Genomic DNA, 18,942 nt, shown 5'->3' with positions numbered 1-18,942 from the left:
GTAAGAAGTAGGGATCACTGAAGAGAAGTCTGGAGGGATAAAACGGTTCTGTTTTAGATATATTATTTGAGATGGCTGTTAATCATCTAAGTGTAAATGTCAAGTTGGCAGCTGGATACAGGAATCTGGAGCTTAAAGGTCGGGGTAAGAGAAATATACCTAAATAAATCTAGAAGGAATCAATCACCATCTAGGTGGTATTTAAAACCACAACACTGGGCCAAAAGAAATGGCTCACACCTGTATCCGAGCATTTTGGGAGGCTGAGGCAGGAGGATGGCTTGAGTCCAGAAGTTTGAGACCAGCCTGGGCAACATAGCGAGACCTCATCTCTACTAAAAATGTACAAAGTTAGCCAGGCATAGTGGCATGCCGCTGTGGTCCCAACTACCAGAAGGCTGAGGTGGGAGGGCCTCTCAATCCCAGAAGGTGGAGGTTGCAGTGAGCTGAGATCATGCCACTGCACTCAAGACCCTGTCTCAATCAATCAGTAAATAAATAAACCACAGGACTGCATGAGTTCACTAAAAGTAATGTAGACTGAGAAAAGGGCCAAGTATGATGTCCCGGAAGTTGAATGAAGAAAGTATTTCAAGAAAGGAGGAAAGAGTGACTGTGTTAAATACAGTAAATTGACTACCAGATTTGGCAATATAAAGACTGATAGCAATATTGACAGAACAGTCTCAGTGCAGTGGTGCAGACAAAAGCCTGACTGGAATGACCTAACGAGAGATTACAGATCAGCAGGCAGAGGCGGCAAGAACAGGCTACCTTTCGAGGAGTTTTTCCATAAAGAGAGCAGAGAAAAGGGATAGTTGCTGGAGGGCCATGGTGTTAAAAAAGGATTATTCTCAGATAAGATGTAGGACTGCGTATTTTTGTGTTGATGAAAATAATGAGTTGAAAAGGGGGAAAATCCAGATTATAGAGAGACCAACTAAAAATCATTAAGAAAAAGATAATTCAACACAAAAATGGGGAAAAATTAAAAACAGGAAATTCAAAGAAAATTCAAATGACCAAAAAACAGAAATATAAGCAAACCTACTGGTAATCAGTGATACATAAAATAAGACAACAATAAGATGCCACCAAACAGATTGGCAAAAAAAGTTTAAATTTGACAACATTAAATGATGGTGAGGCTGTAATACATGGGTACAGTCATAACTGTTGGTAGGGATAAAAGTTGGAACAGCCCTAAAAATGAAAATGCTCTTTTACCTAACAATTCTACTCTTCCATTTCTACACATCTACACACACAGAAGGAGACATATACAAGGATATTCACTGTAGCAGATATTTTTATTTATTTATTTAGAGACAGGGTCTCACTCTGTTACCCAGGTTGGAGCGCAATGGTGTGATCTCAGCTCACTGCAGCTTTGACCTACCTTCTGGGCTCAAGCAACCCTCCCACCTCAGCCTCCTGAGTAGCTGGGACTATAGGCGTGCACCACCATACCCAGCTAATTTTTTGGTATTTTTTATAGAGATGAGGTTTCATCATGTTGCCCAGGCTGGTCTCAGACTCCTGGACTCAAGTGATCCTTGGCCTCCCAAAGTGTTGGGATTACAGGCATGAGCCACCACACTTGGCCCCAGAGATTCTTTTTTTCTTTCTTTTTTTTTTTTTTTGAGACAGTGTCTCTGTCACCCAAGCTGGAGTGCAGTGGTGCAATCAAGGCTCACTACAGCCTTGAACTCCTGGATTTAGGTGATTCTCCCATCTCAGCCTCCCAAGTAGCTGGAACTAGAGGCACTTGCCACCACCTAGCTAATTTTTTGTATTTTCAGTAGAGATAGAGTTTTGCCATGTTGTCTAGGCTGGTCTCAAACTCCTGAGCTCAAGAGATCTGCCTACCTTGGCCTCCCTAAGTGCTGGGATTACAGACGTGAGCCACCGCGCCTAGCTGCAAAGATTTTTAATAGCAAAAACGTGCAAACGATCTAATGTTCATCAATAGGACAACGGATAAATAAAATGTGGTACCTACAGGCAAAACATTACTATAATCAACAGGAATGTACCAAACCTACTCAGTATCAACATGGATAGATATTTTTTTAAACAATATTAAATATTTTCCATTTAATATTAAATATTAAAGATTGTCTAAAAGAACACATGCTAAACTCATAATAGTAGTTGCTTCCAGGGATGTAAAAGGGAGACTAACTGGTAGTAGTGATTAATTTTTTAAAAAAGAAGAAAAAGGTAGGGGAAAGAAACTGAGCAAATAAACCAAATCTAACAATGGTTAATTCTGGATGTTGGGAATATCATAGAGCAGGAGCTGCCAAACTACGGCCTGTGCACCACGTCCAGCCCACCATCTGTCTTTGTAAATAAAATTTTACTGGAACACAGCCATGCTCACTCTTTCATGTATTATTTATGGCAGCTTTTCGCTACAATGGCAGAGGTGACAGAGTCTACAGTTGCAACCATAGAGCCTGCAAAGTCTAAAATACTTACTATCTAGACTTTTATAGAGAAAGTTTGCTGAGTTTTACAGATTTTCCTCTTTGTAATTTTCTGTATTTTTCACCTTTCCCAAAAATTTAAAACCATTTAAGTAACTTGAGGGAGATTCACAACAAACTTCTCAAAGAAACCAAAAAAAGATTCTAAAACTGTCGGGTTTGTTTTTTTTCATATTGTAAGAGCACTACGTTATTTATTATTATACTTTTTATAGACTAAAGTAAAAATATTAATCAAAACTATTCTGTAACATAGTTTAAATGACTGGTGAATTATAGAAATGCTCCACATAGGGAAAACATATATAGGGCAGCTACATGAAATATGATGTATATGTTCCTAAAAAACTAAATAATTCAAAACTAACATAATTCAAGACTAATTATCTCATATATACAGAGGAAAGCAGCCTTCTCAGAGTACATAAATCTATAACTAATATACAATGTTTTTATGAATCATGTTAACACTAATATATAATACATTAATACCTTGATTATACAATTGTGTTTAATAATTAATGTACAACACAGTGATTTATTATGTAATTTAAAAATATAATTTAATGCACAATACATAATATTCAAATAAATACCAAGTTAACTTAATGACAGTTAATTATCTAATGTGGTATACTGCTTGAAAATAATTAAGGAGAAATTACTATCATCTTCCAGTAACACAAATAATGAGAGAGTTACGAGACACTAAATTAGGACAAGCTATCTCTCCACATTACTGTGAAGGCTGGTCTGATTCCTTGGAAGACTTTTGCTAAAGAATGACTCTAATGTGGTTTGAGAGTTTTTTCTTTCTTTTTTTTATCACTGAGGATTTCCTGGTATGCAGACACATTTTTCATCTTTAGACTTGCCACCACGAACAGCAATCCACATTTAGATCACCTTCAAAAATAGTAATTGCTGCTAAAATATGGTCAAAAGCCTATGGAAGTCACTTTACTGTTAGCTGTGCCCAAGGCCTGGATTGACTGCTAGGACCCTCTTCCAGCTGCTTTTGTTTTTCTAATTCTAGCAAGACTTCCTTTACTAATCCATGGGGGACAACCCAAGCAAATATTCAATATCCTCTTCAGGAACTCTGTGCAAATCTACCTTCTGTTCTACTTTCACAGATTCCTTATTAGCAGGTGTTATGTTGTCTTCCAAGTTAAAGCCTCTTTAAATTATGGTAAAGCTGGAATGTTTTGATAGCTTTGGAGTTAGCAGATACAGCTTGCGGGCTCATTTTTATATTCCTAAAACCTTGGTGGGCTTTAAAATTGGAGAATTAGCCATGACTTGTAGCAAACCTTTGGTCTCATTGTCACCTCTTTTCAAATCAAAATCAAAATATTGATGCCTTAGCATAGATGACAGATTGCCCTCAGGGATGCATTATGGCAGCATTGATCTTGCAACTTGTGTTACCAGAATTTTTTTCCATTTATTCCATTATCGTTGCCTGGTTATAATTTTTGTGAACTAAGAGGCATACATGCGTTAATACTGCTTTCAGTTTTTTGAGCACTACCGCTAATATTCTGCTGGGTACACTCTCCTAAATTAATAGCATGAGATATCACAGCAGTGGTTTGGTCATCTTCATAGATTTTTTATCACATCTAACTTTTGTTCTAAAGTTATTAAATTTGGGGCACATTTTTTAGCACTAGCACCACCACTTAATATAACACTTAAATGGCATTGTTCTATGATATGAAAAAGAGTTTTAATTATATCAAGAGCAAACGTTAGGACAGCAGCACAAGCTGGGCGCCATCGGCTCATGCCTGTAATCACAACAGCTTGGGAGGTTGAGGCGGGAGGATCACTTGAGGCCAGAAGTTTGAGACTAGCCTGGGCAACGTAGCAAGACTGAGACCCTATCTCAACAAAAGAAAAAAACAAAATAAGCTGCATGTGATGGAAAACACCTGTGGTCCTAGCTCCTCAGGAGGCTGAGGTAGGGGATTGCTTGAGCCCAGGATTTCGAGGTTGCAGTGAGCTATGATCATGCCACCGCACTCCAACCTGGGCAACAGAACAAGACCCTGTCTAAAGAGAAAAAAAAAAAAGTATAATGGTCATCAAAAACATTAACCCAAGACCTGATACAGTATCATGTGATACTAATAAAGGATGATGGGAATTTTGTTTTCCTGCTAAAGTGATGCAGATACAGGGCAACAATGCCATCGTTTGCAATCAGCCTGCCAGACTTGAAAGTATGCATTTCTTGAATATTTCTTTTAATTTTGAGAAGTCTCACAATATTTCAGATTTGAGACATAAAGTGAAAGTTTAAATATATTTTTACTTTGCACTATTTTCAGTCTCACATAATTCAAAGTTGCATAAAACAGGACTACACTGAACTTTCAAAACTTAAAAGAAAATACTTGAATATAGTAAAAGAGAAAAATAATGTAGTTTTGTTATTTCCAACCAGGTGGAATTAACAAGAATTTAAATAAATTAAAGAACCTGAATACAAATAATAAAATAAATCAAGAATGCATTCTTACTAATGATCTAAGATTAAACTGTAAGATTCAAAACAAAAGCGCACAATATATTACTCCACTTTTTTAAAGACTAAGCTTGCCACTATGAACAGCAATCCACATTTACATAATCTTCAAAATAGAAATTGCTGCTGAAATATGGTCAAAAGCCTATGCCAGTCCCTTTACTGTTAGTTGTGCCCAAGACTTAGATTAATGACTAGGACCCTCTTCCAGCAAAAAGAAAAGTATTCAGATATATTAGAATGCTATATCCAAAGTGAACATAAGCCCAAGTGGCATTATCAAGAAAAGTATTAACAATCAAACTCACATCTTGAATGATCTTTGCTGCCTCTTTAGTAACTGCACCTGTTGTAAATTAAAACAAACATTATTATCCTTAGAATATACAGAAGTAAACACTGAAATCAAGAAGTTACTTTCCTCCCATTAAGCTGGGCTACAGTCTAAACCAAAGTTTCTCAGAAAAATGATACAAGGAAACTGCATCAGTATCACTCAGGGTGCTTAATAACGGTAAGGATTCCTGGGCCCCAACCCCATCCAACAGTATTAGAATCTCTGGTAGTAAAGCAGTAGGTATATTAAAATCACTTGGGCTCCTAAAAAAATATCACTTCCCAGAGAGTATCTCTGAGCCGTCTATGGCTCGAGCCTGCCTGATTAAAGAAAAAAAAAATTAGCCCAGTGTGGTGGCCTGTAATCCCAGCACTTTGGGTGGCCATGGCAGGAGGCCAGGAGTTCTAGACTAGCCTGGCCAACATGGTGAAACCCCATCTCTATCAAAAATATAAAATTAGCTGGGTGTGGTGGCAGGCACTTGTAAACCCAGCTATTCAAGAGGCTGAGACAGAAGAATCACTTGAACTCGGGAGGCAGAGGTTGTAGTGAGCCCAGACTGTGCCACTGCACTCCAGCCTGGGTAAGAGTGAGACTCCGTCTCAAAAAAAAAAAAAATTAAAAATTGAAAAAACAAAAATAAAAACACTTCCTTTCCCATCCACACCACCTTGCTTGCTACCCACTCCCCTGAGGTGGGGGTGGGGAGGCGGCGGGAGGGGGTGCATGTTCCCCTACATCACATAAAGAAAGATCTTACCAGTAAGAACTACTGGCCAGGCATGGTGGCTCACACCTGTAATCCCAGCACTTTGGGAGGCCGAGGCAGGTGGATCACCTGAGGTCAGGAGTTTGAGATCAGCCTAGCCAACGTGGTAAAATCCCACCTCTACTAAAAATACCAAAATTAGCTGGGCGTGGTAGCAGGTGCCTGTAATCCCAGCTACTCAGGAGGCTGAGGCAGGAGAATTGCTTGAACCCAGGAGGCGGTGGTTGCAGTGAGTTGAGATCGCACTATTGTACTCCAGCCTGGGCAACAAGAGTGAAACTCTGAAAGAGAACTACTTAGGCTAGACAACACTCACTTCTATGGCTTGGCCAAATGCCATTATATCAAGTCATACCTTTTAAAACACTGTTAGTGTTCCCTGTAGATAAGGCAGCAGGAATTTTTGCCAATGACATCACACTGGTTATAACTGGTGTTGTATCTGTCCTTGCAGAAGAGAGCTCCATCACAGCAGTTTTTGCTTTAGAAATATTTACTGATTAAAATAAAAAGTTAAGACCTGGAATAAGCAAAAGGGTCTCTCTCTCATACACACTCACACTCACACTCGCACACAAAACCCTGTTTAGTAAACTAGGTTTTCAAGAAGCAGTATAAATATTTGATTCTGTATCATGTTAGGTTGGGTGACTCTGGTCAGATTAGTGTTCATTAGGACTTAAAGAGAGTCCAATTCTATAAAGTTATAAACCTCAAATGACATTTAACAGGTAAAAATACAGGTGTTGGATATAGTGGCACCAGCCTGTAATCCCAGCTACTTGGGAGGCTGAAATAGGGGGACCACTTGAGCCCAGGAGTTCAAGACCAACCTGGGCAACATAGCAAAACCTAGTCTCGAAAAAAAAAAAAGACAGGTATTAGCTTCAGGATTCACTGGACTGTTCTATTAGTGACTATTAAAACTCCTAGACCTAAGTGTGCATCAAATAAAAACTTAACATGACAATTTTTATAAATAAGTTAATGAGGGAGCTGTCCAACCCCATAACACTGGTTTTCTTAACCCATATTATAAAATGAATATTCTACTACCAACCTGACTGGTTCTGGGGAATGGAGGGCTAACAAGAAAGATTAGCACAAGGCATTTATGATTAAGGTAATCATTAATAAGACTGCAAAGGTAGGCAATGGCCAGACTGCAAAGAGCCAAAGCTCTGTCAATTAGGTAGCACTCCCGGCTTTCATCAGAGAACATAATACCAAGTGGCTCTTTTTTCTGAGAGAGAGAATATCGTTCTGTTGCCCAGGCTGGAGTGCCATGGCATGATCTCGGCTCACTGTAACCTCCGTCTCTCAGGTTGCAGTAATTCTCGTGCCTCAGCCTCCTGAGTAGCTGAGCTTACAGGCACACACCACCACGCCTGGCTAATTTTTGTATTTTTAGTAGAGACGGGGCTTCACCACGTTTACCAGTCTGGTCTCGAACTCCTGGCCTCAAGTAATTTGCCCGTCTCAGCCTTCCAAAGTGCTGGGATTACAGGTGTGAGCTACCGCACCCGGCTACCAAATGTTTTTAATCTAATACTGAGAAAGAAATACTTAAGAGAGCTACTTTATGAATATATCATGGATCTATCTACTCACCTGGATATTCTGACCACATTAGCTGTCCTACTTGCAAAATTATTTTATTCTTAGCCAGGATAAACTTTGCTACCCATGAGGAACTGGTCTATTTTATATTTTCTGAGATAATTAATGTGTTGTTCTTTTCTCCTTGCCTATAAGCAAGCTCTGAATCAAATTTTACACTACTCACAGCAACTAGATTAACTATACTCTCCCTTTGTTTGCCCTGATTTTCTGTTTTTATTTCTGGTTTATTAACTAAATAGTATATATCCCTAGTTTAAGTTATTTATGTACAGATACATTCAATCAAAAGCAATCAAATCTAAGTTTCCTATAAAAATTAGTGCATATACATTATTGGCCTTTTGGTGTGCTTGACTATCAAAGCAAAAAGTATTAGAATTACTTTTCCCTCAAGGGGAAATCTTAGACTTCTTAAAGAAAAATTTAAGGAAATTCAGCCTATTTGAATCCAGTGAAATTTTGTTTTTATTATTTGTAACTGTATGTGCTGATAGTGTCCTAGCACTGACATAAAAATCCCATTAGCTAAGTTTAATTTTACCTTTATTTTGTGGAAGAGAGTCATTCATAATTTGCTGATGACAAAACTCCAAGACACAAAATAGGTTACAGAAATGTTTAATGTTGCCTCGCCACTTTATGGACTCGCTTAGTTTACCCTGTCGTTTACAACCATCACACTTGGCCATCTAAGAAAGAAACATTAGACAAGATAGGCTTAAAACTATAAAATAATGAAAAGATAACATTAATCATAAAAAGAGGCACTACAAAAACAGGATATATGAGTCAGTTGAGACTACAAAATGTAAGGTTCTTACCTTAAAATACTGATTTTATTTAATTATTTGTTTTATATAGATGCCCTAAATCAAGATAATATAAAAGTTGTGGCCGGGCACGGTAATTGTGGGATCACGCCTGTAATCCCAGCATTTTAGGAGGCCGAGGTGGGCGGATCATGAGGTCAGGAGTTCAAGACCAGCCTGACCAACGTGGTGAAACCCCGTATCTACTAAAAATACAAAAATTAGCCAGGTGTGGTGGCGCACGCCTGTAATCCCAGCTACTCAGAAGGCTGAGGTAGGAGAATCGCTTGAACCCGGGAGGCAGAGGTTGCAGTGAGCTGAGATCACGTCACTGCACTCCAGCCTGGGCAATAGAGTAAGACTCTGTCTCAACAACAACAAAAAAAATGCTCTTCTGTTTTCAAAATTACCAATAAGGGAATCTATCTAAAGACAGGTTCATAACTGGGCATGGTGGTGCACACCTCTCCTGGTTACTCGGGAGGCTGAGGCAGGAGAATCACTTGAACCCAGGAGGCGGAGGCTACAGGGAGCCAACATCGCCCACCGATCACGCCACCGCACACCAGCCTGAGCAACAGAACAAGATTCTGTCTGGCGGGGGGATTGGGGGTGGGCAGGTGGGATGGTGGAAGAAAAGATACACAATGAAAAAAATAAGTAAAAAAAAAAATAAAGATAAGTTCAACTTTTAAAAAATTAAGAAGCAGCTTACAGCAGTTGATATAATATGGGCTTTGGAGTCATAAAGATTTTGATTCATTCAGCAAATATTTAATTAGACATCCTTTGTCTTAAGCACTGTGATTGGCCCTAATTATATAATCATGAAAAATATATTACCCTCCCCCAACAATAAAATTCTATTTTGGGGGTAAGGTAGAAAAGCAAACAGCGATTTCACCAGAGTGTTATAGATGCCGTCTTGCTGTCACCTACAAGCTTCCTCAAGAGCATATTACTTAACTTCCCTGGACCTCTCTCCTTTTCCTTATTTATAAAATGGCAATAATATACTTACCTCTTGCGACTATGGTAAGGATTAAATGAAATGACACAGAGAACCAGACATGTATTAGTGGTTCAATTAACTGTAGCTACCATTGTTAGCCTTTCAAAAAGTTAATCTTTTTTAAAATGAGGTAGGAATGGTTGCCAGCTATTGTCCTTTGACCTATGAAGTGAGACAAGGTCTAACTTCAAATTCCTCAGAGTAACCTGAATGAGAGAGGCACTTCAGGCAACATTATGTGAAGTTCTAACCTGAAAGAAGTCAAATAAGGGCAATGTGCCTTATAAGAAGGCAAAAATAAAAGGAACATATCCAACCAACAACAAAGTCTGCAGAAATCCTATACTCTTTTTATCCCAAAGATTTCATGTTTACATTCAATTGAATTTTTCTATTATAGCCCATAACTTATTTTATCCAGTGCTAAACACCAAATTTTTCTTCACATAATTTGAATACATTTTAAATAAAAAAAATTTGCACTGATTTCAGAAAGCCAAAAAAGTATATTATCACATTTACCTGATAAAACAGAACTGTAAATTTGGACATACAATCTTCACAACAAAACTCTTCTAACTTGCCCTCCAATCGATTTTCTACCAAATTCGGGGATGTCTGTGAACAATAGCTGCACATCTTACAGTAGTTTCCCCATCGTTCTCCAAAGTCACGGGCAGAGAGGAATTTGCAAACTGACGATCAGAGGGATGAAAGGAAGAAAAATCAAATTTACGTTAACTGAGGAGGTATAATAAGTTTCTGTGGTCTTAGATATAAAACTTTAAGCTAATTTCTAATACACAATTATTTGCCTCTAGATTACAGGACAGTCTCTATATTCACAAACCAAACTTATACCACCTTTTATTTTATTTTGTTTTTTAAGACAGAGTCTCACTCGTTTTGCCCAGGCTGGAGTGCAATGACACGATCTCAGCTCACTGCAACCTCCGCCTCCCAGATTCAAGCAATTCTCCTGCCTTAGCCTCCCGAGTAGAGTAGCTGGGATTATAGGCACCTGTCACCACACCCAGCTAATTTTTGTATTTTTAGAGACGGCATTTCGCCATGTTGGCCAGGCTGGTCTCAAACTCCTGACCTCAGGTGATCTGGCTCGCCTTGGCCTCCCAAAGTGCCGGAATTACAGGCGTGAGCCACTGTGCCCTGCCACCACCTTTTAAATATACTCTAAATATTAGGCTATTTATATTCAGAAACATTTGAGGTATAAAAGTTTTTTTTTTTTTTTTTTGAGACGGAGTCTCGCTCTGTCGCCCAGGCTGGAGTGCAGTGGCGCGATCTCGGCTCACTGCAAGCTCCGCCTCCCGGGTTCACGCCATTCTCCTGCCTCAGCCTCTCCGAGTAGCTGGGACTACAGGCACCCGCCACCACGCCCGGCTAATTTTTTGTATTTGTAGTAGAGACGGGGTTTCACCGTGGTGTCGATCTCCTGACCTCGTGATCCGCCCGCCTCGGCCTCCCAAAGTGCTGGGATTACAAGCGTGAGCCACCGCGCCCGGCCCCGAGGTATAAAAGTTTTTTAAGCCAAGAAGCAGCAACTGTTTAAGTTCCTCTTTACAAATGAGTGCAAGAACAAAAAGATCTCTGATGTCATAGCTAAACTTATGAAGAGATTTTCTTTAATACCACTGATGTAATCATTTTTACACTTTTTTATTGCAATTACTGCAACATTTAAAAAGACTGAATTTCAGCCAGGCACAGTCACTCACGCCTATAATCCCAGCACTTTGGGAGGCCGAGGCCGGAGTATCACCTGAGCTCAGGAGTTCAAGACCAGCCTGGGAAACATGGTGAAACCCCCCATCTCTACAAAAAATAAAAAAAATTAGCCAGGCATGGTGGCATGCTCCTGTAGCTTCAGCTACTTGGGAGGCTGAAGTGGGAGGATCCCTTAAACCAGGAGGCAGAGACTGCAATAAGCCAAGATCATGCCACCACACTCTAGCCTGAGTGACAGGGCAAGACCTTGTTTCAAAAAAATAAATAAACAAAAATAATAAATAAAAAGATTGACTTTAAAGTGAGTTAACCATAAACACAATTCAAAAAAGCTTCTTTTTTTTTTTTTTTTTTTTTTTTGAGACAGAGTTTCGCTCTTGTCGCCCAGGTTGGAGTGCAATGGCGTGATCTCAGCTCACTGCAACCTCTGCCTCCAAGGTTCATGCAATTCTCTTGCCTCAGGCTCCCAAGTAGCTGGGATTACAGGCGTGCACCACCATGCCTGGCTAATTTTGTAGAGACGGTGTTTTTTAACAGAGATGGGGTTTCACCATGTTGGTCAGGCTGGTCTTGAACTCCCAACCTCAAGTGATACACCCACCTCAGCCTCCCAGAATGCTGGGATTACAGGCGTGAGCCACCATGCCCAGCCTCCAAAATACTTCTAATTACACCTCATAAGACAAAAAGAATGTGAAAACTAATAATGGTTTAATTGCCCAAGTCGTCATGAATTATAACAACCCATGCTCTGTGGATAAAACAACTTTGTCTATACCTTCACTACAGAATGGCTTATCAACCCCTGAGAATCGCACAGTCTCCTTTATAATTTTCTGCAGTTTACAGTAGTCACACATTGCCACAACTTTATTTTTCTTCTTGTATTCATCAGAGCAATTCTTGCCACAAAACAGAAACATTTTACCCTGCAGAGAAACAACAGTCATTAAGAGCTAACTAAACAGTTGCTTTATCTTTAAGAAGTCCTTTTCATGTCAAAGCAAATTGAGTGATCAAAATTGAAAACACAAAAGTGTTTCTACTGGATGAGTTTATATACAATCCCTTTCATGATCTCTCTTTACCTTGTAGAAAAGAAGTTCTGGTTTTGTGGCAAACAGATGGTTACAGTGCTGACACTTGAGTTTAACAACTGTATGGGTTAAAGCAACTTGCTGGGATTGTTCAGCAAGAGGTTGCAGGCTGGCTGCAGCAGAGCCACGGATGGAGCTGGGGGAAACGGCAGAGGTGTTACCTCCTCCTGTTGACACTGCTGACCTGGAGGAGGGCGGGCTTACAACTACTTGGCCCTGAGACAGGGGCACCGCTGAAGAGTTTGTTCCTTTTGGCTTGCTAAATACATTCTGAATGAAAACAAATAAGGTAAAGATTTTATCAACTGAGAAATAAGATAACTTGGTACTTTTCATTTCCTCATTTTAATAAATCAAGTCCCCCACAAACATTTTTCGAAATTTTCTATCTCACAGAAAGAGTTTAAATGGCATACTTCCAGAATAAAAGGACTGAGAAATACAACATTAAAAGGTCAAGGACTGGAATTCAGGCTTTCCTGACAAAGACCTCCAGTATATGCCTCTAATAAATTAGAGCAGGCCTCTCCTTCCCCCTAAAACTTCCCCCTCCCTGCACTCCCATCATCAACCAGCTTCTGATGGCTATTAAGACACAATAGCCACCAGCAGTCTCTTTCTCCCTAATGCCAGGGATACTGCATCAGGCATGTTCCTACCCCGGAGATTACTAAACTCTACTCTTTGTGTGTGTACTGCAGAGAGGGAGGAGAAAATGGGACAAGTGGATGCTTACAATTCCATGCCAGGAGTCACTAGGTTTCTGACACAGGATGAGAGGAAGGGGTATGTGAATCCCATCAGGCTACTGTTCCTCACCATACCACCTACCCAAACCATAATCCTAGCTTCCATCTTTTTGAAGGGGAGAGACCCAAGGGAGAAAGTGGGAGGGAATGACAGTTTAGGCAAGGATCCTAAATAAAGAAGAAACTGCTGAGACCCAATATCTGGGTTCAGATATTTTGTAGAAACGACCTGGTTGGGACCCTGGATGAAACAAATGTTTTTCTTTTAAATTCAAATTTAAACTTTCATAAGAACAGGCCTTCAGCAGTTAACACTGTGCCACAGATCAATGCCTAAGAGAACCACATGCATGATGTGCTACCTTAGATCATACCTGGAAAGCGACCACACAACTGGAGCTGCAGAAGCTGTATATAGTTCCATTTGACATGGCTAGGTGATACTGAGGGATTGCTGAGGTTTTACAACTATGACATGAAACCTGGACACCTTGGTGACAAAAAAATTAAAAACGATAATTAAATTATACCAATGAACAAACAATACAAAAATGTATTGGGAGAATGAAAAAATTAAATAATCAATAATATACAAAAAAAATCAAGGAACTTTACAAAAATCTGAAATCTAACTACAACTAACCTCTATTAAGTCCCACTTATACAAAAACTAACTTGGAAATTTTAAGTGTTTTTTCTTTCTTCTCACATATGAAATTACAAAATACTGTATATATTGCAACCAAGAAAATCAGTGAAAAACTATTTTCACATATTTAAAAGTCAATCCTGGGTTTTTATTTAACTAAATAGATAAATTTAGCTTGTAACAAAATCAAAGAAAAGCAGTTACATTTTTCTTTAATAGTTATTAAATCTATAAATTTATCAAATTTAAACATTACCTGAAGAAGTAACAGTCTTAACTCTGTAAGCAGATAAGCAATTAATAGAGCAGAAAAGCTCTGTTTTTCCTGAATCATTTGTAGTCTCAATCATTTCAGCTGAGGGCCTCAATGACTTCCCCAGGGCATAAGGAGGAATTTGGGCAGAATTCTATTAAAATAAAATAACATTAGATACCTAGTACAAGCATACATATTTACATATTGTTCAAAAAAGTAAAAAGAAAAGCTACCTACAACCACGGCCCTTGGCTGAAATATTTGAGCATGATGATGAAACCACACTATTGGGAGGTGGGAAAATAAGTTCTTCCAGACAATAATAAAATAGAAACTGAAGAAAATTAGTAACTACTCAGACAGAGATCTTAGCAAACAAAACACATTAATTCAAACACAAGTAATGAACTAGGTAGTCATTACATACTTTTTAATCACCAATAACCAGAGAAGACCAGCTAACCCATGAACCAAAGGGCCATTCTTGGTATAGTCTTGTACATCAATCCAGAAGAGTCTACCACCTTTAAGGTTACTTAATTTGTATTGTATTTTATCTTACTAAATTTTATCTTACTAAATTAAGGTTACTTAATTTGTATTGCATTTTATCTTCAGCAGGAGATAGAAATGATACTTAATGTATATTAATAGAGATCCTACACAACTACCTATTTTTCAAGCTGAGTTTCATAATAAAATCTGCTCATAAGTTTATTCATGTTTTAAGAAATAATAAAAATAGCTACCATTTACATAACCAATATTATAACTTACTGAATGCTTACCATGAGCCAGGCCCCAGGCTAAGCAATTTATATATAGTGTATCACAGAATCCTTTCAACGACAGAGTGAGGCGGTCTCAAAAATTACATTAACAAAAAGTTTAAATTAACTTTAATTAAATTAACTTTAATTAAATTAACAGATGAGCAGAAGAAGTAGGAAATTAAACTCATTTCATCAGGCTCCAAAGTTCAGGCTCCTAACCACTACACTATGCTGTCAGTGATACATTATAAGGTCTCTCAATATGAAAAGAAATCGTAGGAAAATACAAATTGTGAGGTTCACTACACAAGCTTCCTAGTAAAAAGACAGTACAATACTAGTAACAAAATTAGAAATGGAACTGATTTTGGGATCATATATAAAACAACACGGATTCTTTTCCTGTGAAAGTAGAACCAGACTGCCAAAAATGGCAATTCTTAAAAAAAGAGATTCTTTTCGGTGATGAATGTCCATATGTCCATTACCAACTGCTCAGAGGAAGTAACAAATCAAACTTGCTAACTGAAAAAAACGTTTAATTATCATTTACAAGATACATCTTTGGTTTTTTTTGTTTTTTTGTTTTGTTTTTTTGTTTTTGAGACAGAGTCTTGCTCTGTTGCCCAGGCTGGAGTGCAGTGGCACGATCTCAGCTCACTGCAACCTCTGCCTCCTGGGTTCAAGCAATTCTCCTGCCTCAGCCTCCTGAGTAGCTGGGATTACAGGCGCCCGCCACCACGCCCAGCTAATTTTTGTATTTTTAGTAGAGACGGGGTTTCACCATGTTGGTCAGGCTGGTCTTGAACCCCTGACCTCGTGATCCACCCGCCTCGGCCTCCCAAAGTGCTAGGATTACAGGCGTGAGCCACCACACCGGCCTTACAAGATACATCTTTAAGAAAAACTTTTTAAAACCACAAATCAGTAATAATTAAATTGACACAAGGTGATATATTTAGTAACCAGCTTAATCCATTATTCATTACAATAAATAAAATTACTTGAAGTATTCTCATGAGACAGTGTTGACCAAATAATTACAATTCATTCCCAAACACATTTTGAAATGAAAAAGACAAGCTTTGCTTAGATTCACTGATTTTATCATCTTAACTCTTGCTTATGGTTTATTTATAATATGGTTTTCTTGCTATCAATACATCACAAAATATTTCATGCTCACAGAAAATCATGAAATTACATTTATGAGGCCAAGGCGTTGGTTGCTCACGCCTGCAATCCTGGCACTTTGGGAGGCTGAGGGGAGTGGATGGCTTGAGCTCAGGAGTTCAAGACCAGCCTGAGCAACATGGCAAAACCCCATCTTGATTTAAAAAAAAAGAAATCACATTTGTAAATTCTTAGCTATGAAGGGAGCCTTAAAACAGGGACCTATTTTGCCTGTATCAACTTACCACCACAATCAGCCCTCACACCATCAGCATCTATCCCATTTTCTGGAAGGGAAATCACATATCAGGATGGACTAACGGGAGGAGCTCACTCTCATTTTGTAGTTCATCCCTGTGCAGCCAAATCAGAAGGAGTGGGCCTAACTACATGCAACAAATAGATATTCATACCTGCTTGTATGCCGTGACACTTGTGGAACTAAAAACCTTCTGGGATTGGCAAGGACCAGAGCTACTGTAGCAATAGCTCCCACAGTTCTCACAACAGTTCATGGTGAGGTTGTTTGTAGAGTGAAATTTTGAAAAACAGGCATCACTACAAAGACCATGTACCACATTTTGATATTTAACTTCAAATCGAGTCTAGAAAATAAACACACACATACATACACAAAATAAGCAGAGCCAGTTAAAAAAAAAATCTCTTTGAGGCAGAATCCCCATAAAAGTAAAATGTAACTTACATCAGCATTCTTCTGACACATACTGCACTTAGTTGAAATGCTTTTGGTATATATGGTAACAACAGGTTTTTTCTTTAGCTCATAAGATGACAAGCATGATTGGCTGCAGAAATCTTTGCTAGGATAGGAATTCTCAAAGCGAGTTGTGATCACATCCTTAGGATTTAAAATGTCTCTAAAAATAAATAACAAAGGTAAAAATGAAATGTATTCTTCACAACTGTAACTTCCTCCTCTGTGAGCTGAAATAACACTTACTAAGGGCAGGTACTGTATGGTAGAAAAAAGGATAAGGCATCTGCAAACCTGGGTTTGATGATGAGTTCTGCTATTTATCAGGTGAGTGACAATGAATGATGTAATTACTATCTCAATTTCTTCATGTATAAAATGGGGTTTATAATACCTAATTCATAAATTTGTCAAGAGTGTATTTAAAATATAGCCAGCCAGGGCCAGGCGCGGTGGCTCATGCTTGTAATCCCAGCACTTTGGGAGGCCGAGGTGGGCGGATCATGAGGTGGGAGGATCATGAGGTCAGGAGTTCGAGACCAGCCTGGCCAACACAGTGAAAGCTCATCTCTACTAAAAATACAAAAACTAGCTGGGCGTGGTGGTGGGTGCCTGTAATCCCAGCTACTCGGGAGGCCAAGGCAGGAGAATCACTTGAACCCAGGAGGTGGAGGTTGCAGTGAGCCGAGATTGTGCCACTGCACCCCAGCCTTGACAACAGAGCTAGACTCCGTCTCAAAAAAAAAAAAAAATATATATATATATATAGCCAGCCAGATGCTGAAGACAAAAATAGGAAGGCTTCCAGCCCCAACCAAGTTTCATCTGCTGTAGCCAATGGGACCAGTCAGTGTCCATCCCACAACTCCAGACCACAAGACACTGGTTCTTTTACTAGCCAGAGGCTGCCCAAAGTAGAAATAAAATGAGACAATAAATGAATTTTTTTTTTTTTTTTGGGAGACGGAGTCTCGCTCTGTTGCCCAGGCTGGAGTGCAGTGGCATGATCTCGGCTCACTGCAACCTCCACCTCCTGGGTTCAAGCGATCCTCCTGTCTCAGCCTCCCGCCCGAGTAGCTGGGACACAGGCACGTGCCACCATACCAGGCTAATTTTTATATCTTTAGTAGAGACGGGGTTTCACCGTATTGGCCAGGCTGGTCTCAAACTCCTGACCTCACGATCTGCCTGCATCAGCCTCCCAAAGTGTTGGGATTACAGGCATAAGCCACCACATCCAGCCAAGACAATAAATGAAATGTTTAAAAATTAAAAGTACAAGATTTTAAGTAACAAATGAGCTAACAGAAGACAAAAAATAAGCATGATATATGACGAAAGGGCTGTTAAGGCTTTGTATCAGAGGACAGATGGAAACAAGAATGAGATAGGAAGAACAAAAATAATTGGGTGGTTCTGTGAGATTCCTAGAGCCAATTTGTAGGAGCTAATTATTGCAATAAGCACAAATAGCAATACCCTGGTAAAACAGAGGCTAAGTATTGCCATTCTTCTGACAAGTATAAAAACTAAAGGAAATAGTCACTAATTATAAACACTAGTGCAGGCCACAAAGTAAATAATAATGGCAATAATATATACCACAATAAGTGTGTTGAGTAATTACTATGTGCCAAGCATTATTCTCTTTACTCAAATTACCCAACTTAAATACCACAAAAATGATGGAGTGCAGTGGCTCACCCCCATAATCCTAGCACTTTGGGAGGCCAAAGCAGAACGACTGCTTGAGCCCAGGGAGTTCAAGGCTCCAATGAGCCATGATCATGCCACTGCACTCCAGCCTGGGCAACAGAGCAAGACCCAATCTCTACAAAAAAATTTTTTTTAATTAGCAGGCTCATGCCCACAGTCTCAGTTACTTGGGATGCTGAGGTGGGAGGATTGCTTCAGCCCAGGAGTTAGAGGCTGCAGTGAGCTAGGATCACGCCACTGCACTCCAGCCTGGGTGACAGAGTGAGACCCTGTCTCAAAAAAAAAAAAAAAAAAACCCCAAACCACTATGAGGTTAAGTATTACTGTAACTGCCACTTTACAGATGAGGAAACTGAATGAGAGGTTAAATAGCTTGTCAAAGTCATATTGCTAGTAGGCAGTAAAGCTGAAATACTAATCCAAGCAGTCTGATTCTAGTCTATGGAATTAATTATTCCACTATGCTGCCTCCCATCCTGCACCTTTATTA

The 18,942-nt window shown here is 39.2% G+C and overlaps 1 protein-coding gene across 12 annotated transcripts in view; it reads right to left on the bottom strand.

Annotated features, from left to right (window-relative positions):
- Positions 1–18,942, bottom strand: part of ZMYM6 (zinc finger MYM-type containing 6) — a 58,571-nt gene that overhangs the window by 23,500 nt on the left and 16,129 nt on the right. For all 12 annotated transcript variants that reach the window (XR_010117718.1, XM_055254663.2, XM_063627877.1 and 9 more), the window contains 10 exons: positions 16,725–16,899; positions 16,432–16,623; positions 14,073–14,223; positions 13,542–13,657; positions 12,410–12,688; positions 12,100–12,250; positions 10,098–10,270; positions 8,296–8,443; positions 6,487–6,627; positions 5,334–5,371 (listed from right to left, as the gene is read on the bottom strand). Coding sequence is in view for 11 of the 12 variants with exons in the window: in XM_055254663.2 (XP_055110638.1) it covers positions 5,334–5,371; positions 6,487–6,627; positions 8,296–8,443; positions 10,098–10,270; positions 12,100–12,250; positions 12,410–12,688; positions 13,542–13,657; positions 14,073–14,223; positions 16,432–16,623; positions 16,725–16,899 (1,564 nt within the window). In the remaining variant the exon portion in view is untranslated. The remainder of the gene's footprint in view (positions 1–5,333; positions 5,372–6,486; positions 6,628–8,295; positions 8,444–10,097; positions 10,271–12,099; positions 12,251–12,409; positions 12,689–13,541; positions 13,658–14,072; positions 14,224–16,431; positions 16,624–16,724; positions 16,900–18,942) is intronic.

Source organism: Symphalangus syndactylus, chromosome 12 (assembly GCF_028878055.3).
Source record: "Symphalangus syndactylus isolate Jambi chromosome 12, NHGRI_mSymSyn1-v2.1_pri, whole genome shotgun sequence".
Lineage (NCBI taxonomy): Eukaryota > Metazoa > Chordata > Mammalia > Primates > Hylobatidae > Symphalangus > Symphalangus syndactylus.
Note: the sequence above shows the minus strand (reverse complement) of the source record. Positions and strands in the feature narration are given on the sequence as shown.